Genomic DNA, 23,092 nt, shown 5'->3' with positions numbered 1-23,092 from the left:
GTTAACGAAAACGAAGGAAATAAGAAAAGTGAAAGTTCTCCTTAACTGAAACTAATAAAAACGATAATTAAAAGAAAAAACAAAAACAAACTGAAATTACAGATTGAGTACCCTCATTTTTGTGTTTGTTCATTAATTTATAATTTATTTATATAAATGTGGTATATCATGATATAAAAAAATTCATATCGTGTTATAGGATTTTTCCCATATCGCCCAGCACTATTTTCTTGTATATCTATGGACTAGATGAGATGTTTTGTTGCTGTCCATACCCCCCTGCACCCTCCCCACCTCCTTTAGGAATGTGGTATAGCGTGACAGTAGGTAGACTCCCGCTTGTGTATCAGCCTGAAGGACAACATCTAAAGCTCTTGGCTTACAGGCCCTGCATTCTACTGCAGACACCAGCTTGCTAACGCTGGCGTTGACTTTTAAAGGTTCAGGAAAAGAATAGTGTCAAATTAACCGGAGTGGATGTGAAAACGAAACACTGTAATGAGATTAAATCACTGTTGTAATTTTATGTGGAAAACATTCCTGAGGCTTCCCGGTGACCACACAGATATGGCACACCAATCTGAGATTTGTGGGTGAGGGGGTTTGGAGGACGTTGAGTGAGTTTGTAAAGCTTTTTTTCAGAATTTCCAGTCACACTCCATATAATGTGAGAAGTGAAGGAAGGTTCTTGAAGCTCTGGAGCAGTGAGCTGCAAGTTTGTGCATACGCTGTGCATACGCTGTTTGTGCCTGTGAAATCTGTCCCAGTATTAATATATTTAATTTGTATTAAATTTCATACAACATTTCTCTCTATTTGTACTGTAAAAAAATCCCTGATTACAGAAAGTATTAGGGATCTAGTGAGCTATCTTAAAACAAAAAAAGCTTAGTTCCAGGTTTCTTCTGCTCTATGTGGTTGCTGTGGTGTTTCAGATGGTGTTTCAGAGAGTAGTATATCATCAAAAAAAAAATCTGTAAATTTTGCATTTAATTTGTAAATCAAGGAAGCAGAATCTGGAGGAAGAGTGGAGAGACACGCAGTCCAAGCTGCTTGAGGTCTAGTGTGTAGTTTCCACCAATCAGTGATGGTTTGGAGGGACATGTCTTCTGCTGGTGTTGGTGCTCTTTTATGGAGATGCTCTTTTATTTCATTTTCCAGCAGGACTGGAAATAAATATTCAATGATATTTATTTTTTTTACAAGCACTAGTAGACTGTTCATTTATTTAGTGTTTTTTTGCCATTTCTGTTTGAATACAATCAACTGTTGCTATCGAACTGTTGCTATCGAAGTTGTAAATTTGTGCCTGACCTCAGGTCACACGATGTTAGACTTGTAATAATGGAAACAAAGCATCACAGATAATAGAAAGGAAGGGTTTTTAATGCAGGCTATCTGAGCTCCTGATGGGGAAGTTCTAGAGGAGAAGTGACACAGATTGTCTGCTCTGGTACCAATGAGCTCTGTTAAATTCCTCTTTCACTTACTATAATAGAACATTGTCTCATCTTCCCCTTAGCCTACAAACACACACACACACACACACACACACTTACACACCATTAGTCAGCTCTCCAGCACTGTCTGATCAAGTCTGACTTTTTCTGATGTTTAGTTGATGTCAGCAACTTTTAGCCCATCTTATGTATGTGTTAGACACCTAAGCCCATGTTAGGCAGATTTGTGAGCCCTCTAGCTGATGTTAGGTCGATTGTTAGCCGCTCTAGCCCATGTTGGATAGATGTTAGCCACTCTAGCTGATATACGATGGCTGTAAGCTTCACTTTCACATGTTGTGTAGAGATTAGCTACTCTAGCTGATTGGTAGACGTTAAATGCTTTAGCTGATGTTGGGAAGATTTTAGCTGCTCTAGCTGATGTTAACTAGAAGGGGTGTCAAATATCGAAATCCATCGAAATTATGTCATGGTCTTGAGCCTCAAAGTCAAAAAGAGATTTGACGATCCCTCCCTCTAAGCTACGCAAATGACGCAGCACACTGTAGCTGATGCCGCGGACATTGTGACTGCTCAAAGAGCAGCCCTTTCTCCAGAGAATGTGAACATTCTCATCTTCTTAAAGAAAAACTTGAAAATATAAAAATAACTTCGTTTGTCTAGCCTCAAATATGTTAATAGTTTTGGTACCTTAAGGAGCATCTTTTTCTCAGATAAAGTTAATAATATATCTTTATTAAAGAAAATAACATGTCATTCTCAGGGACCGAAAAAGTCTTAGTCTTATTTTTCATGTTTAACTGTTATAGAAGGATAGAGTTCAGTTTGTTAAGGCTCTAATTGGTCGATTATTTTGTACATGACATCATTTTTTTTTTATTTGCTATGTTGCACATTGCTGTTTTAATAGTGCACACTGCTGCTACGAAAAAAAAGCCACTAGATGGCATTACATATATATCTTAATTAAATTATTTAAATTTGACCATTAGTGCCTAATGTGGTGTATTACAGATCACTTGCATCACTTTGCATTTTGAAATAAGATATTGTAAATTTGATGAATCAAACCAATGACTGACAGTAGACTAATCTAAAACTTCCCAGTAGTTTATCGATTTGGGTCCGGATTGGACAATGTCTGGGTCCGGACCCGGACCGCGGTCCGCCTATTAGTGACCTCTGATGTAGAGTGATGTTTAAGAAAGTTCTAGAAAGGCTCTGTATACCTGTAACCTCATCTTCATCGTCGTGTTAATGAAGAGCAGCTGTAAGGTCAATGCAGAATGACTTTTGGGAGGAGGTAACATGCATTAGAGAGAGAGATAGAGATAGAGAAAGAGAGAGTGATGGAACTGATTACGGTTATATGCTGTAAATCCCACCCTCAGAGGAAATGCTGTTATTAAAGGATTTCAGTGTTTTGAAGACCCAGACAGTAATTATAGACTCTAGTACTGTATGAGGATGAGAGAGGGAAAGAGAGAGAGAGACTGGAACAGTGTGTATCTCTCTTTCTTTCTCTCTCAGTCACGCTCACACACATCTCATCTCATTGAGTAAAAATGCATGTGCTCATCTTGGGCTGGTAAAACCACACATTCATGTCCACACACACATGCGGGTTTCACTGACTGGTTAGGGAATGATGTCAGATGTCAAGTGTGGGAATCTCCCAAAAACAAACACAACACACACTCTCTCTAATGTGTCTCTGTATTTTTGTGCAGATTGGACATTCTCAGATCTTCCTGGTGAGTCCTGACAGTAAGAAAGTGGCCATCGAGAAGAGCTTCAGAGAAATCTCCTTCTGCTCACAGGTTTGATTCTCTCTCTCTTTTTCTCACACACACACACACACACACACACACACAGCTACGAGAGCCTTTACAGTATTAGGAGACAGACCAACAAATGACTATTCGTTTCCTATGGGACTGTGAAATTTGTAGCCGCGATATGGTAACAGTCACCAAGAAACAAGTAGGGCTCTGTTTTAGCTTGATGTAGGAGGTGTCTGTGTCTTTGCTATTGTAACATCGGGAAAAGTACACCGCTACTAAAGGCATGTTCTAATTCTCTTAATTAATCATGGGAGTGTCTTGGGCATGACATGCAATAAACCAGGGGTCGGCAGTTAAGTTTGGCCATGAGCCAAACCAAGCCATTACATGGCAGGCCACAAAAAAAAAAAATCTGTTTTGGAAAATTAAGTGTAATGGCATGGAGTGCTACAGACTAGTAGCTCTCCAGCCCAGAGGGTTGTTGAATCCAATTACAGAGCAGTTAGTAAACCCCAGAAAAAAAAAACACACTGCTCCTCAAGCATGTACACTGCCGCTGCCCTGGCTAGTGAATTGGGACACAACCGGGAAAAACGCCCTTATAAGGAGATAGAAAGCCCTAGAACAGGCGGAAAAATGACAACGGGCGGAAACAAAAGCTTGTCAAAGAAGCATTTTATTTATTTTTTTTCTTTATCGTTCATTATAGTTCATTAAACAACCTCACGGACCCGATGTTTCATGCTTGCGGGCCGCATCTGGCCCACGGGCCACCTATTGCCGACCCCTGCAATAAACCAATCAGCATGTCTCTTGCCTTACATTCCTTTTAAGAGCCAGGTGCTCTGTGACTTTGGCTATTCCAGGGGCATAGCTACCTGGACATGTCCAATGCTTCTCAGCAGAGGAAACTGACCTGCTCGATGACACTTGTTCGTTCTGTTTGTTTGTTGTTGATGTAATACTTTCCATAGCTGAAGACTGTTGGCGTCTGTCTAGGTTGTTTTTAGTCAGTGGCGTACCTGTGTTTTCAATAAGGCAGAAATGTACCCGAACACACCTCATTTCAATTCACGATGCGCTTTTTGCAGGGTGTAAGATAGAGCCCAAAGACTTAAAAATGTTTTCAACTTCATTGAAAGGAATTATGACAAGGCAATGTAACATTCTAAAGCCTCTGACTGAAAAAAAAAACTTTGCATTAATCACTGACACACACAAAAATTAACTGTGGAAGAAAGTAAAGGATGGCTCCATACTTAATGTTCTAAATTATCCAGCATGCTAAGCAGCCATGCTGGAAAAGGCCTACGAGCAACATTGTGAACAACACACCCACAAGACAAAAGCAAACCTGGGCTGACAGAAGTGACTTGTTGCCTGCTAGTGTGCATTAATCAACCCAATGTAAGGCGCTGACAGTATGGCCAATGGGGATCCAGTGCCTTCCCCAGAGTACTTTGGCTGCCTAGCAATGCTTACATGTATTGGATGAGGTATGTGCTTGTCTTCTCCATCCTAACAATGGGAACATAGTAGTTGGTAGGTGGAGTCCTAACGAATGGGTGGGTTATTTAGCTCTGCCCGAGTAGTTTTATAATTAATTTAAATGTTCTCTCTCTCTCTTTCTCTCTCTCTCTCCATAGGGCATAAGGCATGTGGATCATTTCGGGTTTATCTGCAGAGAGTCAGTGGATGACGGAAGCTGCCAGTTTGTTTGTTACGTGTTTCAATGCACCAACGAGGCTCTGGTAACTATAAATCAATAAAAAATGTATTTAATATTTAAGAAATGGAATAAGTGACTAGTAGTTGCATCAACCATCTAAATGCAGAAAAAATGTAATCTGATTTTGGGCTGCAACAACAAAAGACCACCACGTTTGGTTATATAACAAGTGTATAACAGCATCTACTCTCTAGGAAGTGTTTAAATGTTCTGAATCACTGTTTTCAGGTTGATGAGATCATGCTGACGCTGAAGCAGGCGTTTTCTGTGGCCGCCCTGCAGAAGAGCAGCAGGACCCTAAACTTCCAGTGTGAAGCCTGCCCCATGCAGCAGCTCCATAGACTGTGTGACCGCATTGAGGGTCAGAATCTTCCAATAATCCTGACATATCACACACACACCTAGTAGTGCTGGGCAATTTTCATGATTCATTTGGTTCATTTGAATTACAATTTTAATGTGATTTACTGAAGTGTTTATTTGTCTTACCTTACCGGTTACCAGCGCCTCCCACAGACTAACCCGCGCATATTTTCTAAACATTCCGCAGAGGACAAAACACGTCCCAAAATGAAGTTCTACAATTTTTAAAAAGGACCATTTATTTGTCATTTGTAGTTTAATTTTTAGTAGGGAGGAAAATAATTGATTATAATCGAAAATCTGATTTTTTTGTGAAAAATCGAAGATTATTTTTAGGCTATAACGCCCAGCACTAACTTCTAGTCTGAATAGTTCCAAAGTCAGTGTAGGACTGGACTGAGATTTGGGTGCCATTACACCAACAGTACCTTGTTTGATCCAGACTTTGGACATTCTTTTTATATACTTTAGTCTAAACAGAATTAGAAAATAGGATTTGTTCCACAAACCACAGTCTGAAATTTTTTTAACAAATTTGATCAGATTAACTGAACCATAGTCCATTTTTTAGTTTAATTACAGGGAGCTGAGGCAGGCTGCCATCATCCATTAAACAACAATAGAAGAGAAAAAAATCTGGTGTATCTACTGTAACTATAAATTAGCCCTTGTTTGATAAACAGATAAACAGGGTATATATGTTCATTTAATACCTAGAAAAGTTATGAAATATAAAAATAGCAATTTCCAGTCCTGGATAAAAATTGTTTCTTCTTATATAGAGTCCTGGCTCAGTCTGAATGTGTTTGCTTGTTTCCAGGTCTGCATGCATCCAAAGCTAAGCTGGAGTTGCAGAAGCATGTGGCTGGTCTGGACAATCAAGAGCAGGCCTCTGTGTTCGAGACCACCCTGGTGGGTATGACACTCCTATTATAACCTGTTACACCACTGTCATCACTGATACCTGTCATGATCTGTGCTGTTTGATTGCATATAGCACATATTGCAATTTTCACCGTACATCAACACCAAACATGCTTGGAAAGATTGATCACCTGCAAATTTGCCTCTTTTCCAAATGAAAGCACATTTTCATACCATGTACAGACAAAGTTAAATGTATCACATGATTGTTAAAGAAAGGAAATGTTTGCATGAAGTCGGATCATTGGCATTTCATGTCTTATTCCTCAATTTCCTGATATGGCTGCCAATCCAATATAAGGTGTATAAAAAGGAGCATGGCATTCTAGGTTAGTTTAGAATCTGAAGCATCATCAGTTGTTGTCTTTGTAACCTTCAGCTTATTGTTATGTTAAGAAAGGATGGCTATTCAATGTAAGATATTGCAAAGAAACTGAAAATATCTCCCTTTAGAGAGTAGCACCGACTGGCTCTAATAAGGACAGATAAAGGAGTGGAAGGCACCGATGCACAACTGTGCAAGAGGATAAATATTGTATACTAAGCAGTTTGGGACAAAGACAAAGCCTTAGTGGTTGTTAACTGACAGTTTCACTAAATAGAACCCTTCAAATACCAGTGTCAGCATCAAAGGTGAAGAGGCAACTTCAGGATTCTGAACTTCATGGCAGAATTGCCAAGAAAATCTGACTGTAGTTCTGACTGTAATGGAGTGGCCAGAACAGCTTCAGCTTAATCTTATGGGTTCTAAAAAGACTGCATTAGGCCGATCCTTGTTGTGGAAGATACTTCAGGGTGCATGTGGTAAAATCACGTCAGATTACCTCAAAACAGTTAAATACTAAAATGCCTAGGGTCTGCTAAAATCCACACTTTCCATTAAAATCCACATTTCTTATTCTGACAGTGTCTGCATGTCCTGTTATTTGCTAGATTTCATAATCCTATTTGTTTTCCCTCCAAACAAGTACATTTCACAGTGATCCTAAACCTTTTTGGTAGAGAATATACAATCAATCCATACTTGGTAATTCTTGCTGCTTTCAGATGGGTGTTGCTAGCAGCTGTGTCTTTGCAGGCTGTCAAATGGTAAAGGCCCATCTGCTCCAGCATGCCATCCACAGGGAAGGAGAATGTTGGTGCATTTCCTTGAGCCGAGGGTGTGACCTAACCCTCCTCTGAAACCTGTTACTCCACTTCTGCATACTTGAGTTAATAGCACACATCCTTAGGCTGGATTTTAGCTGCATGTTGTGATTTGTGTTGATTTCTGTTGAGTTCATGAGTTTCTTGCTCCTGATTTAAGGGTGCTGGTGTAAATCAGCTGCTGCTTCACGTCGGTCTTGTTTTGTTTGTTTGTTTGTGTTGTGTACTGTTTGTATAGTTTGTCTCCCTGTTGTCCTAAAGGGACTTTTTAGCATGGCTGTGAAATTTGCAGTTTGAGTGTTAATGCATTGCAGCTTTAAAGCATTCTTGGCCACCCAAACAAGGGACTCTACACTCTGCAGGCTTGGAAGGACTATATTAAAGCTCTTCTTTTTTTACTGCAGCTCAAACATTTCAATTATTATTATGTTTTGGATGTTTCCATGGCCTGCTGTGGAGGTGACTGCATTGTACAGCTTGGATTTTTGTCATGTTCACCAGTAGAATTGGCCCTACTTTACAGCTCTGATGGATCTCAAGTATGCCACTGTAGTAACTCTACTCTGAGTGTTTCTACATTCTAGCTCAGATTTTTTTCCGTTTTTGACATCAGAGTAACCGTACATCGTACCATGGACCATGAGGGATCATACATTAAGGCTTAAATTTTTCCTCTGAAGTGACTATATTCAAGCTCAGAAATAAAAAATATGGCTCTAACAAGGACAAAAAAAAGAAGTGGGAGGCCCTGATGCACAACTGTGCAAGAAGATAAATATTTTAGACTGTGCAGTTTGAGACAAAGACAAAACCTCACAGGTTGTCAACTAAGAGGGGCACTAACTGGAATCCACATTGTAGTGGAGGGATCCAATGATCATACCCAACACCCTGGAATTATTACAGGGTGGATTCTTCCCAGATGTAATAAGCTCAGATTTTTTCCATTTTTGCCACTGATTGGATACTGTATCCCAGCTCAGATTTTCCCAGTTTTGCCACCAAAGTGACTCTGTATCCCAGCTCAGATTTTTTCCAGTTAAGCCACTGAAGGAACACTATATCCCAGGTCAGATTTTTCAGAGTTTCTCCTCCGAAGTTAATCTGTGTCCCAGCTCAGATTTTTTCCAGTTTTTCCAGGACAGTTCATCACATCTCCAGGTTTTTTTGTGTGACTATTGCTATGGTCTACTGTTGGAGTGACTCTACATTGTGGCTCAAATGCTTCCAAGGTCTGCCACCATAGTAATGATTAACTGGCAGAAGGAATAGTTCAAATTTCCTTTTTAACTGTTCAATATTTATGCGATATTTGCCTAAATCTGAAGTTTTGTAGTGTTATTGGTATTTTGTGTAGTTAATATTCTTGAACATTGTTTGAAACTCTTTAAGAGGAACACTCAACATACCCTGCCTAATGTTTTGGAGATGTTCTCAAGTTGTCTATCAAAATTTGGCCTGTGTCAGAATTAAGTTTGTTTGAATTCACAATAACCAATTTTGTTCCAAAAAAAGAAATTATCAAGGGGTCCATACATTGTCGATAAAATTGATACTTCAATTATCTATCATGACAGGCACTATTTGAAAACTGCATGTTTCCTGCTGCATTTCTTTCACAGTTTACATGTGTATGGTTACTGGAAAGCAGCTTCCTGAAAGGCACTTGCAAAGTGCATTTGACCACTGTGGTAACACACTCGACTGATGTTCCTGGAGTTTTGAAGCAGTGAGTCATTTCCAGAATCTCTTGCTGAAAGCTTCGTACAGCCTCGATTGACTCATCACTGCACAAAAAAAAAAAAAAGCAAGTGACCTCAGTGAAAGTGTTCAAGAGATCATGGTTTGGCCCCAGCTTGTGTTCATTCATTATTAGCTGCTTAAGCATGTTTGGGAGACAGACCAAAGCTACAGCACACAACAGAGTAGAGTGCAAGTTCACACTGTGGTGCTGCAGTGAGCTGGGTCAGTGATGCCACCTGGTGGAGAGAAGTGATGTAAACAGTTGTAAAATGCCTTATTTGCTTAGTGATTCTTCTTAGTTTTGAGACTTGCTAAGTTGCTGGTTGAGGAGTTATTATTAGATTATTTTTCTTTATGTGTGCAGAAATCAAGGCCGAAGTCTGACCAGGAGGAGAATGAGCTGGTGGTGTCATGTTTACGGCGGCTGTATGAAGAAAGACAGAGGACACACACGCACATGCATAACGGACAGGCAAAACAGGTACTGTGATTTCTTGTGTTTCTGGTTTTGCATGACAGGTCATGGGTTAAGCAGACGTGTGTGTCTGGATGTTACACTAAACACAGGGACTCAACTTTTTTGGACAACTCTGGGGACCCTGTTCTAGGTGGAACCCGCTGTTTGACTTGGATCATCGTTCTTTAGCTATGCAGTTTTAGGATGTTAGCAGTCTTCTTATAGCTGAAGCTATCTTTGCAAATATCAACAATTTGTTTTCTCACATCCTCAGAGAGTTCTTTGCCATGAGGTGGCATATTGAATATCCAGTGGTCAGTATGAGTGAATTGAGCCAAAAACGCAAAATGTACCAGCCCTTGTAGCTGACAATACTAAAGTTTACCAGAGAACCCCCCCCTATGCAAGTACAGGACTTCTGGAACAATCCAGAGCATAATTGTTTGGGCACAGTAACATAAGGCTTACTGGTTCAAAGCAAACACAACATTTGAGCACAAGAGATTTAAAAAACAAAAAATACTTAATATGTAGCGTCTTAATGCTTGCATCATACAGCTCTGGAAAAAAATAAGAGAGCACTTAATAATAACGAGTTTCTTTGATTTTACCGAATTTGAAAACCTCTAGAATATAATCAAGAGGAAGATGGAAGATCACAAGCTGAACATCAAACCAAACTGAACTGCTTGAATGTTTGCACCAGGAGTGTAAAGAGCATAATGTTATCCAAAAGCAGTGTGTAAGACTGATGGAGGAGGAGGAGGAGGAGAACATGATGCCAAGATGCATGAAAACTGTGATTAAAAACCAGGTTTATTCCACCAAATATTGATTTCTGAACTCTTAAAACTTTATGAATATGAACTTGTTTTCTTTGCATTATTTGAGATGTGAAAGCTCTGCATCTTTTTTTTTTTTGTTATTTTAGCCAGTTCTCATTTTCTGCAAATAAATGCTCTAAATGACAATATTTTTATTTGGAATTTGGGAGAAATGTTGACCGTAGTTTATAGAATAAAACAATAATGTTCAATTTACTCAAACATAAACCTATAAATAGCAAAATCAGATAAATTAATTCAGAAATAGAGTGTAGATATTATAAAAAAGACAAAGGTGTGTGTGTGTTTGTGTGTGTTTTTTTCACATGCATTAATATATATGTATATGTATGTGTGTGGTAGGAAGCTCCAGCGGCATGTGAGGAAGCATACGCCGGTGCTGAGGGCAGCTTGAGCAGCAGCCGGCTGCGTCTGGAGCAGCTAAAGACTCGAGCAAAGAGATCACTCACTGAGTCACTGGAGGGAATATGGAAGGTACACGCACAGTAGATACACTGTAAACAGTGTTATGTTAAAGTGCTTGCCCCTTTTTGCATGTTTGTCATTCTTAAGTGTTTTAGATTATCAAGTACATTTGAATATTATTCAAAGACAACACAAGTAAACAGAAAAATACAGTTTTTAAATCCAAACCTTCATGGCCCTTTGTAAAAAAAAATGTTTGTTCCCGCAGTTAAAACATAACATAACTGTGTTTTCTGACACCTGAGTTCAGTGTCTCTACCCACACCCAGACCTGATTACTGAAACACCTGTTCTTAATCAAGAACGCACTTTAAATAGGACCTTCCTGACAAAGTGAAGTAGACCAAAAGATTCTCAAAAGCTACACATCATGCCGAGATCCAAAGAAATTCAGGAACAAGAAATGAGAAAGAAAGTAATTGAGATCTATCAGTCTGGAAAAGGTTATAAAAAGCCATTTCTAAAGTTTTAGGACTCCAGTGAACCACAGTTAAAGCCATGTCCACAAATGACAAAAATGTGGAGCAGTGGTGAACCTTACCAAGTGCGGCTGGCCAACCAAAATTACCGCAAAAGCACAGCAACGACTCATCCAAGAGGTCACCAAAGACCCCACAACAACATCCAAAGAACTGCAGACCTTTACTTGCCTCAGTTAAGGTCAGCGTTCATGACTCAGAAAGACACCATCAGAAAGAGACTGGGAAAAATGGCCTACATGGCAGAGTTCCTAGACTAAAACCACTGCTGAACAAAAAGAACATTAAAGCTCGTCTTTATAGTTCTTTATAGTTTTTATAGTTTTTATATCACACTTACGCACTTTTTTTTCTGACTGTATTCTTTGCATATTTGTTCCACAGGGTGGCAGTAAGTCGAAGCCCCACAGAGAGAACAGTGAAGGAGACAGCACCTCCTCCACCTCAACAATCAACAGCTCTCACCAGGTCTGTTCTCAATAAACACATTTACTCTGCAGTAACTTAACTGATATATTGTTTGATCGATATATTGGATGATATTGACAGCTTGTGGAATAATCCTTTTCAGCTTAGCAGTCTCCCAAACATAAGGCTTTCATAAAGCTTTATGAAAGATGTGTGTTCTGACCACTAAACTTTTTTCATCTTCCTCCAGGACATCCTATTGGTGGAGCCTCCCTCCTCACCTCTCCTCCCCTCCAGTCCACTCCGTGCTCATAACTCAACAGGAGACCTGAAGCGCTTGGAGTCTGGAGACAGCAGCCCAGACCCCCAGACTCAGGGTTTCAGGAGAAGAGCGAGTACCATCAGTCACTCTCCGTCGCTGTCCGTCTCCACCCTGACCGTCCCCACCGCCCAGCCCACAGCCGCCACCAAACCCAAACTCGTACGACACTACTCCGTCAGCACTGACTCGCCTCATCAGAGCAAGTGAGTGTGTGTGTGTGTGTGTACACATTAAGTTTGTAACAGTACTATTTAGCTACTAGTCAGCTGTAGATTCCCACCATCGCTGGTGATGCCACAACACAAGGAGGGTGAACACTAGCACATACCTCCTCCAATACATGTGAACTCAGACTCTTTTCAAACTGCTGCTGATGCAGCATTGCGGTAACACTCGGAGAAAAGCGCAGTGCCTCGGTTCTGATACATCAACTCACAGACGCCCTGTGCTGATTGACATCACCCTAGGCAAGCTGCATAACCAGGATTCGAACCATCGATCTCCCGGTCATAGTGGCAGCACTCAGTATTTTTTTTTATTCTGTCCAGATCCATCACCGTTCCAATGTATTTGGTAATTACTGTAGCGCACAAATCCCTGTCACTTTTAGTTAAATATAGACGTCAGATCAAACTATTTTTATATAGTAAATCAAAGTTAGTGGTCCTTACTATGTTGTAAGTACGGTTGGAGCAAAAACCTGGACCCTCTTACTGTGTTGACTGCTTTGTAAACTACTGAAATAAATAAGAGAATATACACCTTACTGGTCAAACGTTTTAGAACACCCCCATTTTTTGTTTCCCTTTATTTTTGCCATTTAAGCTCTTCAGGTCCAGTCAATAACCGGAGTTAGTACTGTAAAATATACTGTAGCAAATTCCCAGTGCCTAGTGTGTGTTCCCAATATAAAATGTGTGTTATACCAGGCTTGGGCTTAATCTGAGTCTGAGAAACATTGGCACGTTGTGAATTACAGAATACAGAAGTGGATTTTTCTGTGGTTTTGATTGATGGGATGAATGAATTGCTATTTATTTCCCACAAACCCACAGTTTCCATTTGAATCAGCAGTTTCCGTATTTTATGTACTATAAGGGGCATCGTATTATAAGGCACTATCAACGAAAGTCTATTTTATGTATTTTATACATAAGGTGTATTCATAAGAATATAAGGCACATTTTAAGGGCCAATAATAAGGAACAGCGGTGTCGCCATGTTTCTCTGGGGAACCTGGGGGATGCGCCTAAGTACGCAAAACTGTCATTCTCAAGAAAAAACATTTATTTTAAAGTTAAATGAGCGCTGGATGTTTATCTACACAGATTTCTCTTTTGAAAACTGTTTATTTGGGTGAGAAAAGGGCTTCCGTTTATTTACAGTAAGCTTAGATTTCCAATATTTTTAACATTGCGGTTAGCAGCACTTAGCACTAGTAAATGCTCTACACTGAGGAGCCCTGAGTGTTCTGGTAAGCCAGGGCGATATCAGCTAGCGTTTTATCCCATGTAGCTTATTTTATCGTGGTAAATACACAGACTACAATCCAATATACTCTAAACAGCGAAAGAACTAGTGGTGTGGTTAGCGGCTAATGCTAATGCTGCTGCACCCAGCCTTAGTGCAGGAGAAATTTCGCTGAAAACTCACCCTTATAAGGCTTTACTTCATCAGAGTGGCTTTACTGCTCCCTAATACCTGACTGGTAGAATTAAATATGATACTAGATAAAGGCTACAGAGAAGGATGTTGAAGCTGGTGAATCCTGTATGTTCAGGGTTAAAAGTTATAGGTATGATTGCTGTATGGATAGATGATGTTTTCCCTCTGTTTAAACTCAGAACGGCTCATTCTGCGTGTTTCCTTCCTGAGCAGCTATAAAATGTGCTGTAATAGAGATGTTCTCTGGCCTTTCACTTCCTCTCTGCTGCTCAGACACTTCTTGTTTGGGGGTCATTGCCTCCTGTAGCCCGAGTTCCCGCTCTGCTGCAGTGCACTTCCTGTGCTCTCGCTCGGTTCCTGTTATCAATCTTCCTCTTCATCCCTTTTGTGTTTTTTTTTTTTTTTTTTTTTTTTCTTTTCTCTTCTCCTCCCTGTGCTTAACGCTTTGCACTCAGGCCACTTCACGCTGATGATGCGAGCTGCCTTCCCTCTGCTTCTTCCTCCTACCATCACTCCTCTTCCTCCACCTCTTCCTCCTCCTCCTCTTCCTCTCCTGCGTGTCCGAGGTTGGCTAAACCCAGAGTTCTGGCCATAGAGCAGCTCAGTCGGCCCTACAAACGGAGGTACAGCCTGTGGATGTGGATGTTTCTGTGTTGGCCTTTATTAGCGGTCATGAACTGGATTTATTACTGTTTTTTTCCTGATCTGTCACCTTTAAAGCGATAGTTTAATTAAGTGAAAATGTACACTATGTCACTCTCTCCACTATAGAGAAAGGAATTGGTACCAAATAAAAAAACAAGGATTATTGTAGAACAATGTAAATGCAATCCACAAAATAAACGCATTGCTTTTCCACACTAATAGGGCTGCAACGATTAGTCGATATAATTGACAAAGTCGATTAATTAAATTTGTCGATTATAAATTTCATTGTCGACTAATCATTAATTTGTAACAGTACCGCATTACACAAAGTGCTGGGCACAAACACGGATAAATGTCTCACTCACACAGGTTACACTCAACTTAGTCTGTGTCTCCAAAAGCGCTTAAACACAGCAGATTACACAACATATTTACTCACTAAATGTCAGCAATTTACATGTTTAAACAACATCTAGACATTTAAATGCCTTTTAAATCTCATGTTCACCTTTTTCTATTGTTTTTAAAGGATGGAGAACATGGCATAAATAGTCGTTTACTAATCGACCAGTCAAAAAAATCATCAGATTAGTCGACTACTAAAATAATCATTAGTTGCAGCCCTACACACTAACATGCAGAATATGTGCTAAGATGAAATGCAAAGCCACTATTACATTACGTACATATCACTCCACTTTACTTACACAATTTGTGTCAGAATTGCACTAAAATGCATTCAGCTCAACTGCTTTGTACTCTGCCGACAACTTGTATGGAGATGCGGCTTTTATTTTCCAGCAGGAAAAGTACCAATTTGTCTAACAATATAATATTGTATAATATAATATAATATAAATCATAATATAACATACATTTTCTAAAACACAGATTTTGGGGTTTTCATTGGCTGGAAGCCATAATCATCACTAATAAAAGAATGATGTGTGTAATACATCTATATCAGGGATGGGCAACTTCCATGATGGAGAGGGCCACATTTTTTTCAGCATGACCATTGGAGGGCCACATGACCTCGCACTTCAAATAATTGAATATGAAAAACGCTACAAATGATTTTCAATAAGAACAAATTTTATATGAATTTATATCTGTATGTTTACAGCACCAACATTTATCAACAACTATTTTCCGCATATTAATGCATTTTAATACGGCAAAAGACAAACCGTTTGCTTAAAAAAAGTGCAAAAAGGAAGTCCTTCATATCAAAGAACAAAAAGTTTGCTTAAAAAACTGATTGCAAATACAGTAGTTCCTCTGTGTAAAATAAGTTCATTATAACAAGTCCTTCATAAGCAACAAGGACAAAACATTTGCTTATAAAAGTGCAAAAGGCATTTGAACTCATTTATAACAAAGAACAAAAAAGATTTAAAAACTGATTGCAAATAGCTCATTCAATAATAGCAGAAAACTAGACCACAGAGGCCCAACATTTATTGAAGCTAATGAGAGAGCTGTGGTTTGGCCTGCTGGCTCACAATGGACTGGATGTCAATGTCAATTTTCGTGGTTGTTTGGCAGCGCCCTCTAGCGGTCAAAAGTAGAATTACGTTTTTTTTTTTTTTTTTTTTTTTTTTTAATTATGAAATTATGAAATTATTTTTGATCTATTCGCGGGCCGCACTGAGTGATGACGAGGGCCGTGTGCGGCCCCCGGGCCGCCAGTTGCCCATCCCTGATCTATATAATGCAGTTCTGGAAAAAAATAGGAGACCATTTCAGTTTCTGAATCAGTTTCTCTGATTTGGCTATTTATAGGTTTATGTTTGAGTAAAATGAACATTGTTGTTTTAATCTATAAACAACAGACAACATTTCTCCCAAAATCCAAAATAAACATACCGTAATTTACAACATTGATTTGCAGAAAATGAGAAATGGTTGAAATAACAAAAGAGATGCAGAGCTTTCAGACCTCAAATAATGCAAAGAAAACAAGTTCATATTCATAAAGTTTGAAGAGTTCAGAATCAATCAATATTTGGTGGAATAACCCTGGTGGTTTTAAATCACAGTTTTCATGTATCTTGGCATGTTCTCCTCCTCCACCAGTCTTACACACTGCTTTTGGATAACTTTACGCTCTTTACACTCCTGGTGCAAAAATTTTAAGCAGTACAGCTTGGTTTGATGGTTTGATGGCTTGTGATCGTCCATCTTCCTCTTGATTATATTTATATATAGTTTTTTTTTAATTTGATAAAATCAAAGAAACTCATATTTTTTAAGTGGTCCAATTTTTTTCCAGAACTGTGTATGAGTTTCACATTTTAAACTGAGTTACTGAAATAAAGTACATTTTCAATTATATTCTATTAGCACTTAGTTCACTGTGTGTCTAAAGCATAATGCAATGTGTGTGTATTCACATAACGCCCAGTCTAGCCTGTCGCATGGAAACAAGGTTAAGAACCCCTGTCTTAATGTGTTGCAATAATATATATATATATATATATATATATATATATATATATATATATATATATATATATATATATATATATATATATATAGGTTTACTAAACTTTTGTGGTGTAAAATTAATAGTATAACTTTAAATCAGCATTCTTACTGACCACAAACTTTTCTATCTCTGTTTAAAACTTCCATTCTGTTGTTCCTCTTGTTTATCTCATATTTATAGTCTTTACAGCCCTGTTCCTCACCTTATCTTACCTTCCTCTCACCTCTCTTCTTTCTTTATCTCTCTCTCTCTCTCTTTCTCTTTCTCTTTCTCTCTCTTTCTCTCAGTCCGTCAGGGCTGAGTGGATTGAGAGCCCGGCTGACCTCCTCTTCCTCTGTTCCCAACTTCCTCAAGTTTCTGGCTCCTGTAGAGGAGCAAGATGACTCCTCCCTCTCTCAGAGAAAGAGGTACTTCCTTACACACTCTTCTTCATCCCTCTTCTTCCCTCTCTCTCTCTGTCTCTCTCTATCTGTCTGTATACTGCTAAGAAGCTAAGCTAATAAAGTACAGTTGCAGATGCAGCAGACACCACTAGAGGGCGCCAGATGATTACTAAAATTGAGGTGTAGACGTATCTGGTGAAGAATTTGATAAGACGTATCTGAATTGGTGGTCTGGATTAATTAACGGACTGACTGACTGTGTGTGTGTGTGTTTGTGTGTGTGTGTACACAGTGATGTTGCAGCCCTGTCTAGTCCGGGAGCGGTGTGTATGATAGGGGAGGACAGTCCACTACGCAATCGCAGACACTCGTGGAGACAGCAGATCTTCCTCAGAGTCGCTACGCCACAGAAGGGCTCCGATACAGCAGGTAATGTGCCCACACCCACACACACACACACACACCCACCCACACACACACTCAGTAAAGCTGCCGTATTCCTTTATTCCTTTATGACGCGTACCTGTGTCAGCCCTATGAGATGACTGCGTGTCACATGAGGAATGTGTGTGTGTTTGTTTACTCAACGATAAGGTAAAGTCTATTACTAGGTTCTGAGCATTAGGTCAGATTTATTTGAAGGTGTTCATTGCAGCCCATTAAGCCGTGCCCTGAATGCTGACAAACCTTGCTGTTATTCAGGAGATCATATGATTGCATACGTACTTGTAATCAAACCACCCGAGTTCTTTATGAGGTTCCTGTGAGCTAAAAATACCAGCTAATGCATTATTTCTCTGATGTGCCTCGGGCCATCAATGGATCTCCGTGGATGTTTAATTCATACAGTTATGCAATATTTACGACTCATTTCCAGGCAGTAACAGCATTTTCAGTTATATATATATATATATATATATTTATATATAGTGCTGGACGATATGGCCAAAATTTATATCACGATTTATTCCTTAATTTCGGTCGATACGATATAATTTTGATATCAATACAAAATCCTTTGAAGGCCTCAGAAAAACTGCTAAGAATAAATGTAATGCTATGAAAATCTGAACCTGCTACTGTCTGAAAATTTTAATTAAGTGTTTGAAGCCTCCTCTCACACAAACTGTAAAATACTTAGAAATAAAAATGGTCCGAATAAATCAATGCTCAAAAAAAAAAAAAAATGCAGTACCATATTTTTGGGACTATGAGGCGCACTAGATTATAAGGTACATTAAGAATCACTAGTAAGGAACAGGGGTGTCGCCATGTTTTTCTTCTAATGGGAAAGCTGGGGGAAGGGCCTAAGTAGACAAAACCGTAATTCTTAAAAAAAATAAATAAATAAATAAATAATTTTAAACTCAAACGAGCACTGGATGAGGTTTCCAATATTTTGTCTAAGGGTGAGTTTTTAGTGAAGTTTCTTCAGCACTAAGGCTAGGTAGCGTTAGCTGCTAACTGTAGTGCTAGCTGGATGTAAATGCTTCCAGATAGTGCTAGACTGAGTAACCCTGAGTGTACTGGAAAGTCAAGAGTGATAGCTAGCGGTTCCTCCCACATAGCTTGTTTTGCCACGGTAAACACGCATACTACAGTCCAATATACAATATATTACTATGTTCTAGCATTGCGGTTAGAGGCTATTGCTAATGCTGTTGCACCTAGCCTTAGTGATAAACTTTACTTAAAACTCATTCTTATATCGCTGTACTTCAGCATTCAGAGTGGCTTTACTGATGGATGAAGGCGCACTATGTCACACTGTCTATTAAAGACTTTTAAGTGCGTCTTATGAATTGTTCTGTACTAAGACCAACCCTGCTGACAGTTATGGAGCCGTACGCGTCGCTCTTTTCAGAAAGATTGAAGCGACTGTAGGTACATTGTACCCTCTCTTTGGCTAGAGATAACATCACTCAAAATTACAGGTTCGTCACTGCTACATAATAAACATAATAAACACGTTACTCTCTTTGCTGCTGTCTTCTGAAAGAAGCAAGTATTGACGCAGTCAAAGCTGATAGCAATCTTTATGAAGTTTTTCATGCCAAATGAAGCGTGCAGAGACTTCCTTTAGCCCGGTGATCTTTCAGTGAATAATCCCAGATACTTCCTGTAATAACAGGATTTACTTGGTGTAAACATCTTCTTCACTTCTTATAACTTGATATTAGCTCTTTAGTAACACTTTGAGCAGTATCACTGTTTGTAGGAGCTTTTCAGGTCTTTTACCCATTGTTCTGAGAGATGCTTAAGTCATTTTTCTGCAATGCTCTTCTGAGATTTGTCTACATATAGTGGCTTGTTAAAAGTATTCATACCCCTTGAACTTGGTCACATCATGTCACCTTACGATCCTTAAATGAAATGTCTTTCATTGAGATTTTATTTGATGGACCAAACACATTCAGTGAAGTTTCTTCAGCACTAAGGCTGGAGCAGTATTAGCGTTAGCCGATAACCACGCTGAACGCTAGCACTTTCACTGTTTAGAGGTTTAGAGTATATCGGACTGCTGTCTGCGTGTTTACTAGAGGTGTGCCAAAAAATCGATTCACATAAGAATCTTGATTCTCATTTACTACGATTCAGAATCGATTTAAAATGTCCCAAAATCGATTCTGAGGGGCGGGTTTTAGACTGATTTTGGGCTGGGTATTTTTGTTGGACCTGGCAACCCTGGGGATAGGGCTTGTCCCTTCAAACGGAGATCTTCCAGACACACACAGAGCGTAGGTGTTTGAGAATCACCGGTAAGATGGCAGAACAAGCACTATATTACCTTAGATTAACGTGTAGTTTCAATGTTTTATGGCAGAATGCTTCATAACAAGCATAAAAAAGATCGCTAGTAGTTAGTTTCAGTAACTGTTAGCTAGCTAACTAGCTAACTTTCCAGTTCCACCTTAAATAACGCTACAGGTGGCAGCGGGCTGCAGCATTTAAGGCGGAACGGAAAAATAACAATAAGCTAATCAGAGCTAATTTCAGCTCCTCATCACAGAGGAATTAAGGAATGGACCATATGAATTAATTTCTCCACCTCCTGCCCCCTTTCTGAAGAAATACAACCACCTTAAAGTTAACTAGTTAATCAGCAGCTGCTCCTGAACTTTAGCGCTTCACTGCTATCATCACATCAGCCCAGCAGCGTCACCTACACACCACCGCTAGTAGCCTGGTAATAAAGCAGTGTTATTTATTATTTATTTATTGTTCATTAACGTCATTGTGATATCCCAGTGATTTCTCTGTCACTGAGGACCCACATTCCTGCACATTTTATTGTTTTTGTAACACATTACTTGCTCCAGGACCAGTGTATATTATGGAGGGTTTTTTTTCAATAAGATTCATAAGCCAGAAGCAGAAATTTTTATAATTCAAATCGTTTTGAATCAAAAATCGATTTTGAATCGAATCGTGGCCCCCAAAATCGGAATCGAATCGAATCGTGAGATAGTAAACGATTCCCACCCCTAGTGTTTACTGTTTTAAAATAAGCTAATAAAATAAGCGAACCACTAGCTAATATCACACTGGTCTACCAGAACACTCAGGGTTACTCTAAGCTTACTTTAAATAAAAGAAAGCGCTTTACTCGCCCAAATAAGCAGTTTTCATAAGAGAAATCTTTGTAGATTAACCTTCAGTGCTTGTTTGACTTTGAAAGAAAATGTTTTTTTTTTTTCTTTTTCAAGAATTACAGTCTTTCAACTCAGTTGTGAGATCTGCTGAACTAGAAGGAAAACATGGCAACACCCCGTTCCTTACTAGTGTCGCCTAAAATGCACCTTATTTATGCAAATAGACCAGAAAATAGGCGTTTATTAAGAGTGCGAAAAATACAGCACTTACAAAATCTATAAAAATTCACCTTTAGTTTTGTGATTTGTGAGTTTCAATCTAATAAAAGTTAATATTAGTATTAGTTAATTAAATTAATATTGTTTAAAAAAAAAATACAGGCTGCAGCATAGCTCTGAAGAGCTCTCTCTTTAGGAGTTTCTTAAAGATAGTGAGAGATTCTCCTGATCTGGTAGTGGAAGGTAGTTAGTTAGAGGTGTTAGGAGAGTAAGTGCTCTTTGAAGAGCTCTGTCTTCAGGAGTTTATTAAAGATAGTGAGAGATTCTCCTGATCTGGTAGTAGAAGGTAGTTAGTTAGAGGTGTTAGGAGAGTAAGTGCTCTTTGAAGAGCTCTGTCTTCAGGAGTTTATTAAAGATAGTGAGAGATTCTCCTGATCTGGTAGTGGAAGGTAGTTAGTTAGAGGTGTTAGGAGAGTAAGTGCTCTTTGAAGAGCTCTGTCTTCAGGAGTTTATTAAAGATAGTGAGAGATTCTCCTGATCTGGTAGTAGAAGGTAGTTAGTTAGTTAGTTAGTTAGAGGTGTTAGGAGAGTAAGAGCTCTTTGAAGAGCTCTGTCTTCAGGAGTTTATTAAAGATAGTGAGAGATTCTCCTGATCTGGTAGTGGAAGGTAGTTAGTTAGAGGTGTTAGGAGAGTAAGAGCTCTTTGAAGAGCTCTGTCTTCAGGAGTTTATTAAAGATAGTGAGAGATTCTCCTGATATGGTAGTAGAAGGTAGTTTGTTCCACCATTGGGAAACTCTGTATGAGAACAGTCTGGATTGCTTTGTGTACATATATATATAATATTAGTGAACCAAAATCCCCCCCCAAAAACGGTATCAGTATCAGAGGAACATCTTACTTCCACACCCAACTTCGCTTTAAGGGTAAATAAGGCAGTTTTTCCACCCACACAGGTGTACATACATATGAGCTACGGTAGTCAGTTTGCGAAAGGTTTGGTAGCTGAAACAGCATGAAACAAAACACGGGCCTTGTTTGCTTAAAGGTGTGGTGGAGCCTGGGCCGATTCCTTTATCAGATTTGTAGTTAAGCGTGTCAGTGACCTCAAGCTGTTCTGCGTTAAGTAAATATACACACGGTGTTGATGTTCTACATTCTTATTGCCTAATCCTTCCTACGCTTCCTACGATCTCGTCGATCGAAAAGCAGCAGCATCAGCACCTGTCCTTAAAGTGCCTCAGCGAAACGTCTGAAACCTGACTCTCGCTCGTTAACCCTTTCATGCATGAATTATAATATGTGCAGAAATTAGCACTGAATAAAAAAAAACATACTTCTCATTGCATGAGAAATTTCATTTTGATAGCTGTTTAATATAAATGATACCCTTATTTTACCCTATTTTACTGTTGTTATACTGTTATGATGGAATATATCATGAATAATATAAATTATAGCATATTTTTATTTTACAATTAACAAATAAGTTTATAATAATATTTCCATAATAACAATAAAACCTGTAATAATATATAATACTAATACATATATACATATAAAATGCATAATCATACTACAATGATATAATATTATAATAATAAAATATCTATTATAGTATTATAATATTAATTATAGATTAAAATAACAATAATTAGAGCAAATTCACTCAAAAATTCACTAAAATTCACTAATTCAGCAAATTCACTCATAATGTTCTCATAATTTAAATGTTACCACGACGTCCATTATAGTGGACATTTACTTTTGGACACAGAACCAAAAAACTATATCACCAATTTTTAATTCAACTTTCATAAAAGTGTTCCTTACTACAATCTTTATAAGAAAACAAATGCAAGATCTCAATTTTGAGAATATTGATAGACATTTATTTTTAACACATTGAATTTAGAAGACAGCCCCCTGGTGGTTTGGAATATATACTGCAAATCTTTTGTTTTTTAAAT

At 38.7% G+C, this 23,092-nt stretch overlaps 1 protein-coding gene across 5 annotated transcripts in view; it reads left to right on the top strand.

Moving 5' to 3' along the window:
- Nucleotides 1-23,092, top strand: part of tbc1d1 (TBC1 (tre-2/USP6, BUB2, cdc16) domain family, member 1) — a 96,166-nt gene that overhangs the window by 36,032 nt on the left and 37,042 nt on the right. For 3 of the 5 annotated variants that reach the window (XM_022681727.2, XM_022681730.2, XM_022681731.2), the window contains 11 exons: nt 3,191-3,280; nt 4,891-4,995; nt 5,202-5,334; nt 6,157-6,248; nt 9,514-9,630; nt 10,794-10,925; nt 11,780-11,863; nt 12,054-12,328; nt 14,246-14,413; nt 17,217-17,336; nt 17,605-17,741. In XM_022681727.2, the coding sequence (XP_022537448.2) occupies nt 3,191-3,280; nt 4,891-4,995; nt 5,202-5,334; nt 6,157-6,248; nt 9,514-9,630; nt 10,794-10,925; nt 11,780-11,863; nt 12,054-12,328; nt 14,246-14,413; nt 17,217-17,336; nt 17,605-17,741 (1,453 nt within the window). The remainder of the gene's footprint in view (nt 1-3,190; nt 3,281-4,890; nt 4,996-5,201; nt 5,335-6,156; nt 6,249-9,513; nt 9,631-10,793; nt 10,926-11,779; nt 11,864-12,053; nt 12,329-14,245; nt 14,414-17,216; nt 17,337-17,604; nt 17,742-23,092) is intronic. The other 2 variants (XM_022681728.2, XM_022681729.2) reach the window with 2 other exon arrangements.

This window comes from Astyanax mexicanus, chromosome 25 (genome assembly GCF_023375975.1).
Source record: "Astyanax mexicanus isolate ESR-SI-001 chromosome 25, AstMex3_surface, whole genome shotgun sequence".
Classification (NCBI taxonomy): domain Eukaryota; kingdom Metazoa; phylum Chordata; class Actinopteri; order Characiformes; family Acestrorhamphidae; genus Astyanax; species Astyanax mexicanus.
Note: the sequence above shows the minus strand (reverse complement) of the source record. Positions and strands in the feature narration are given on the sequence as shown.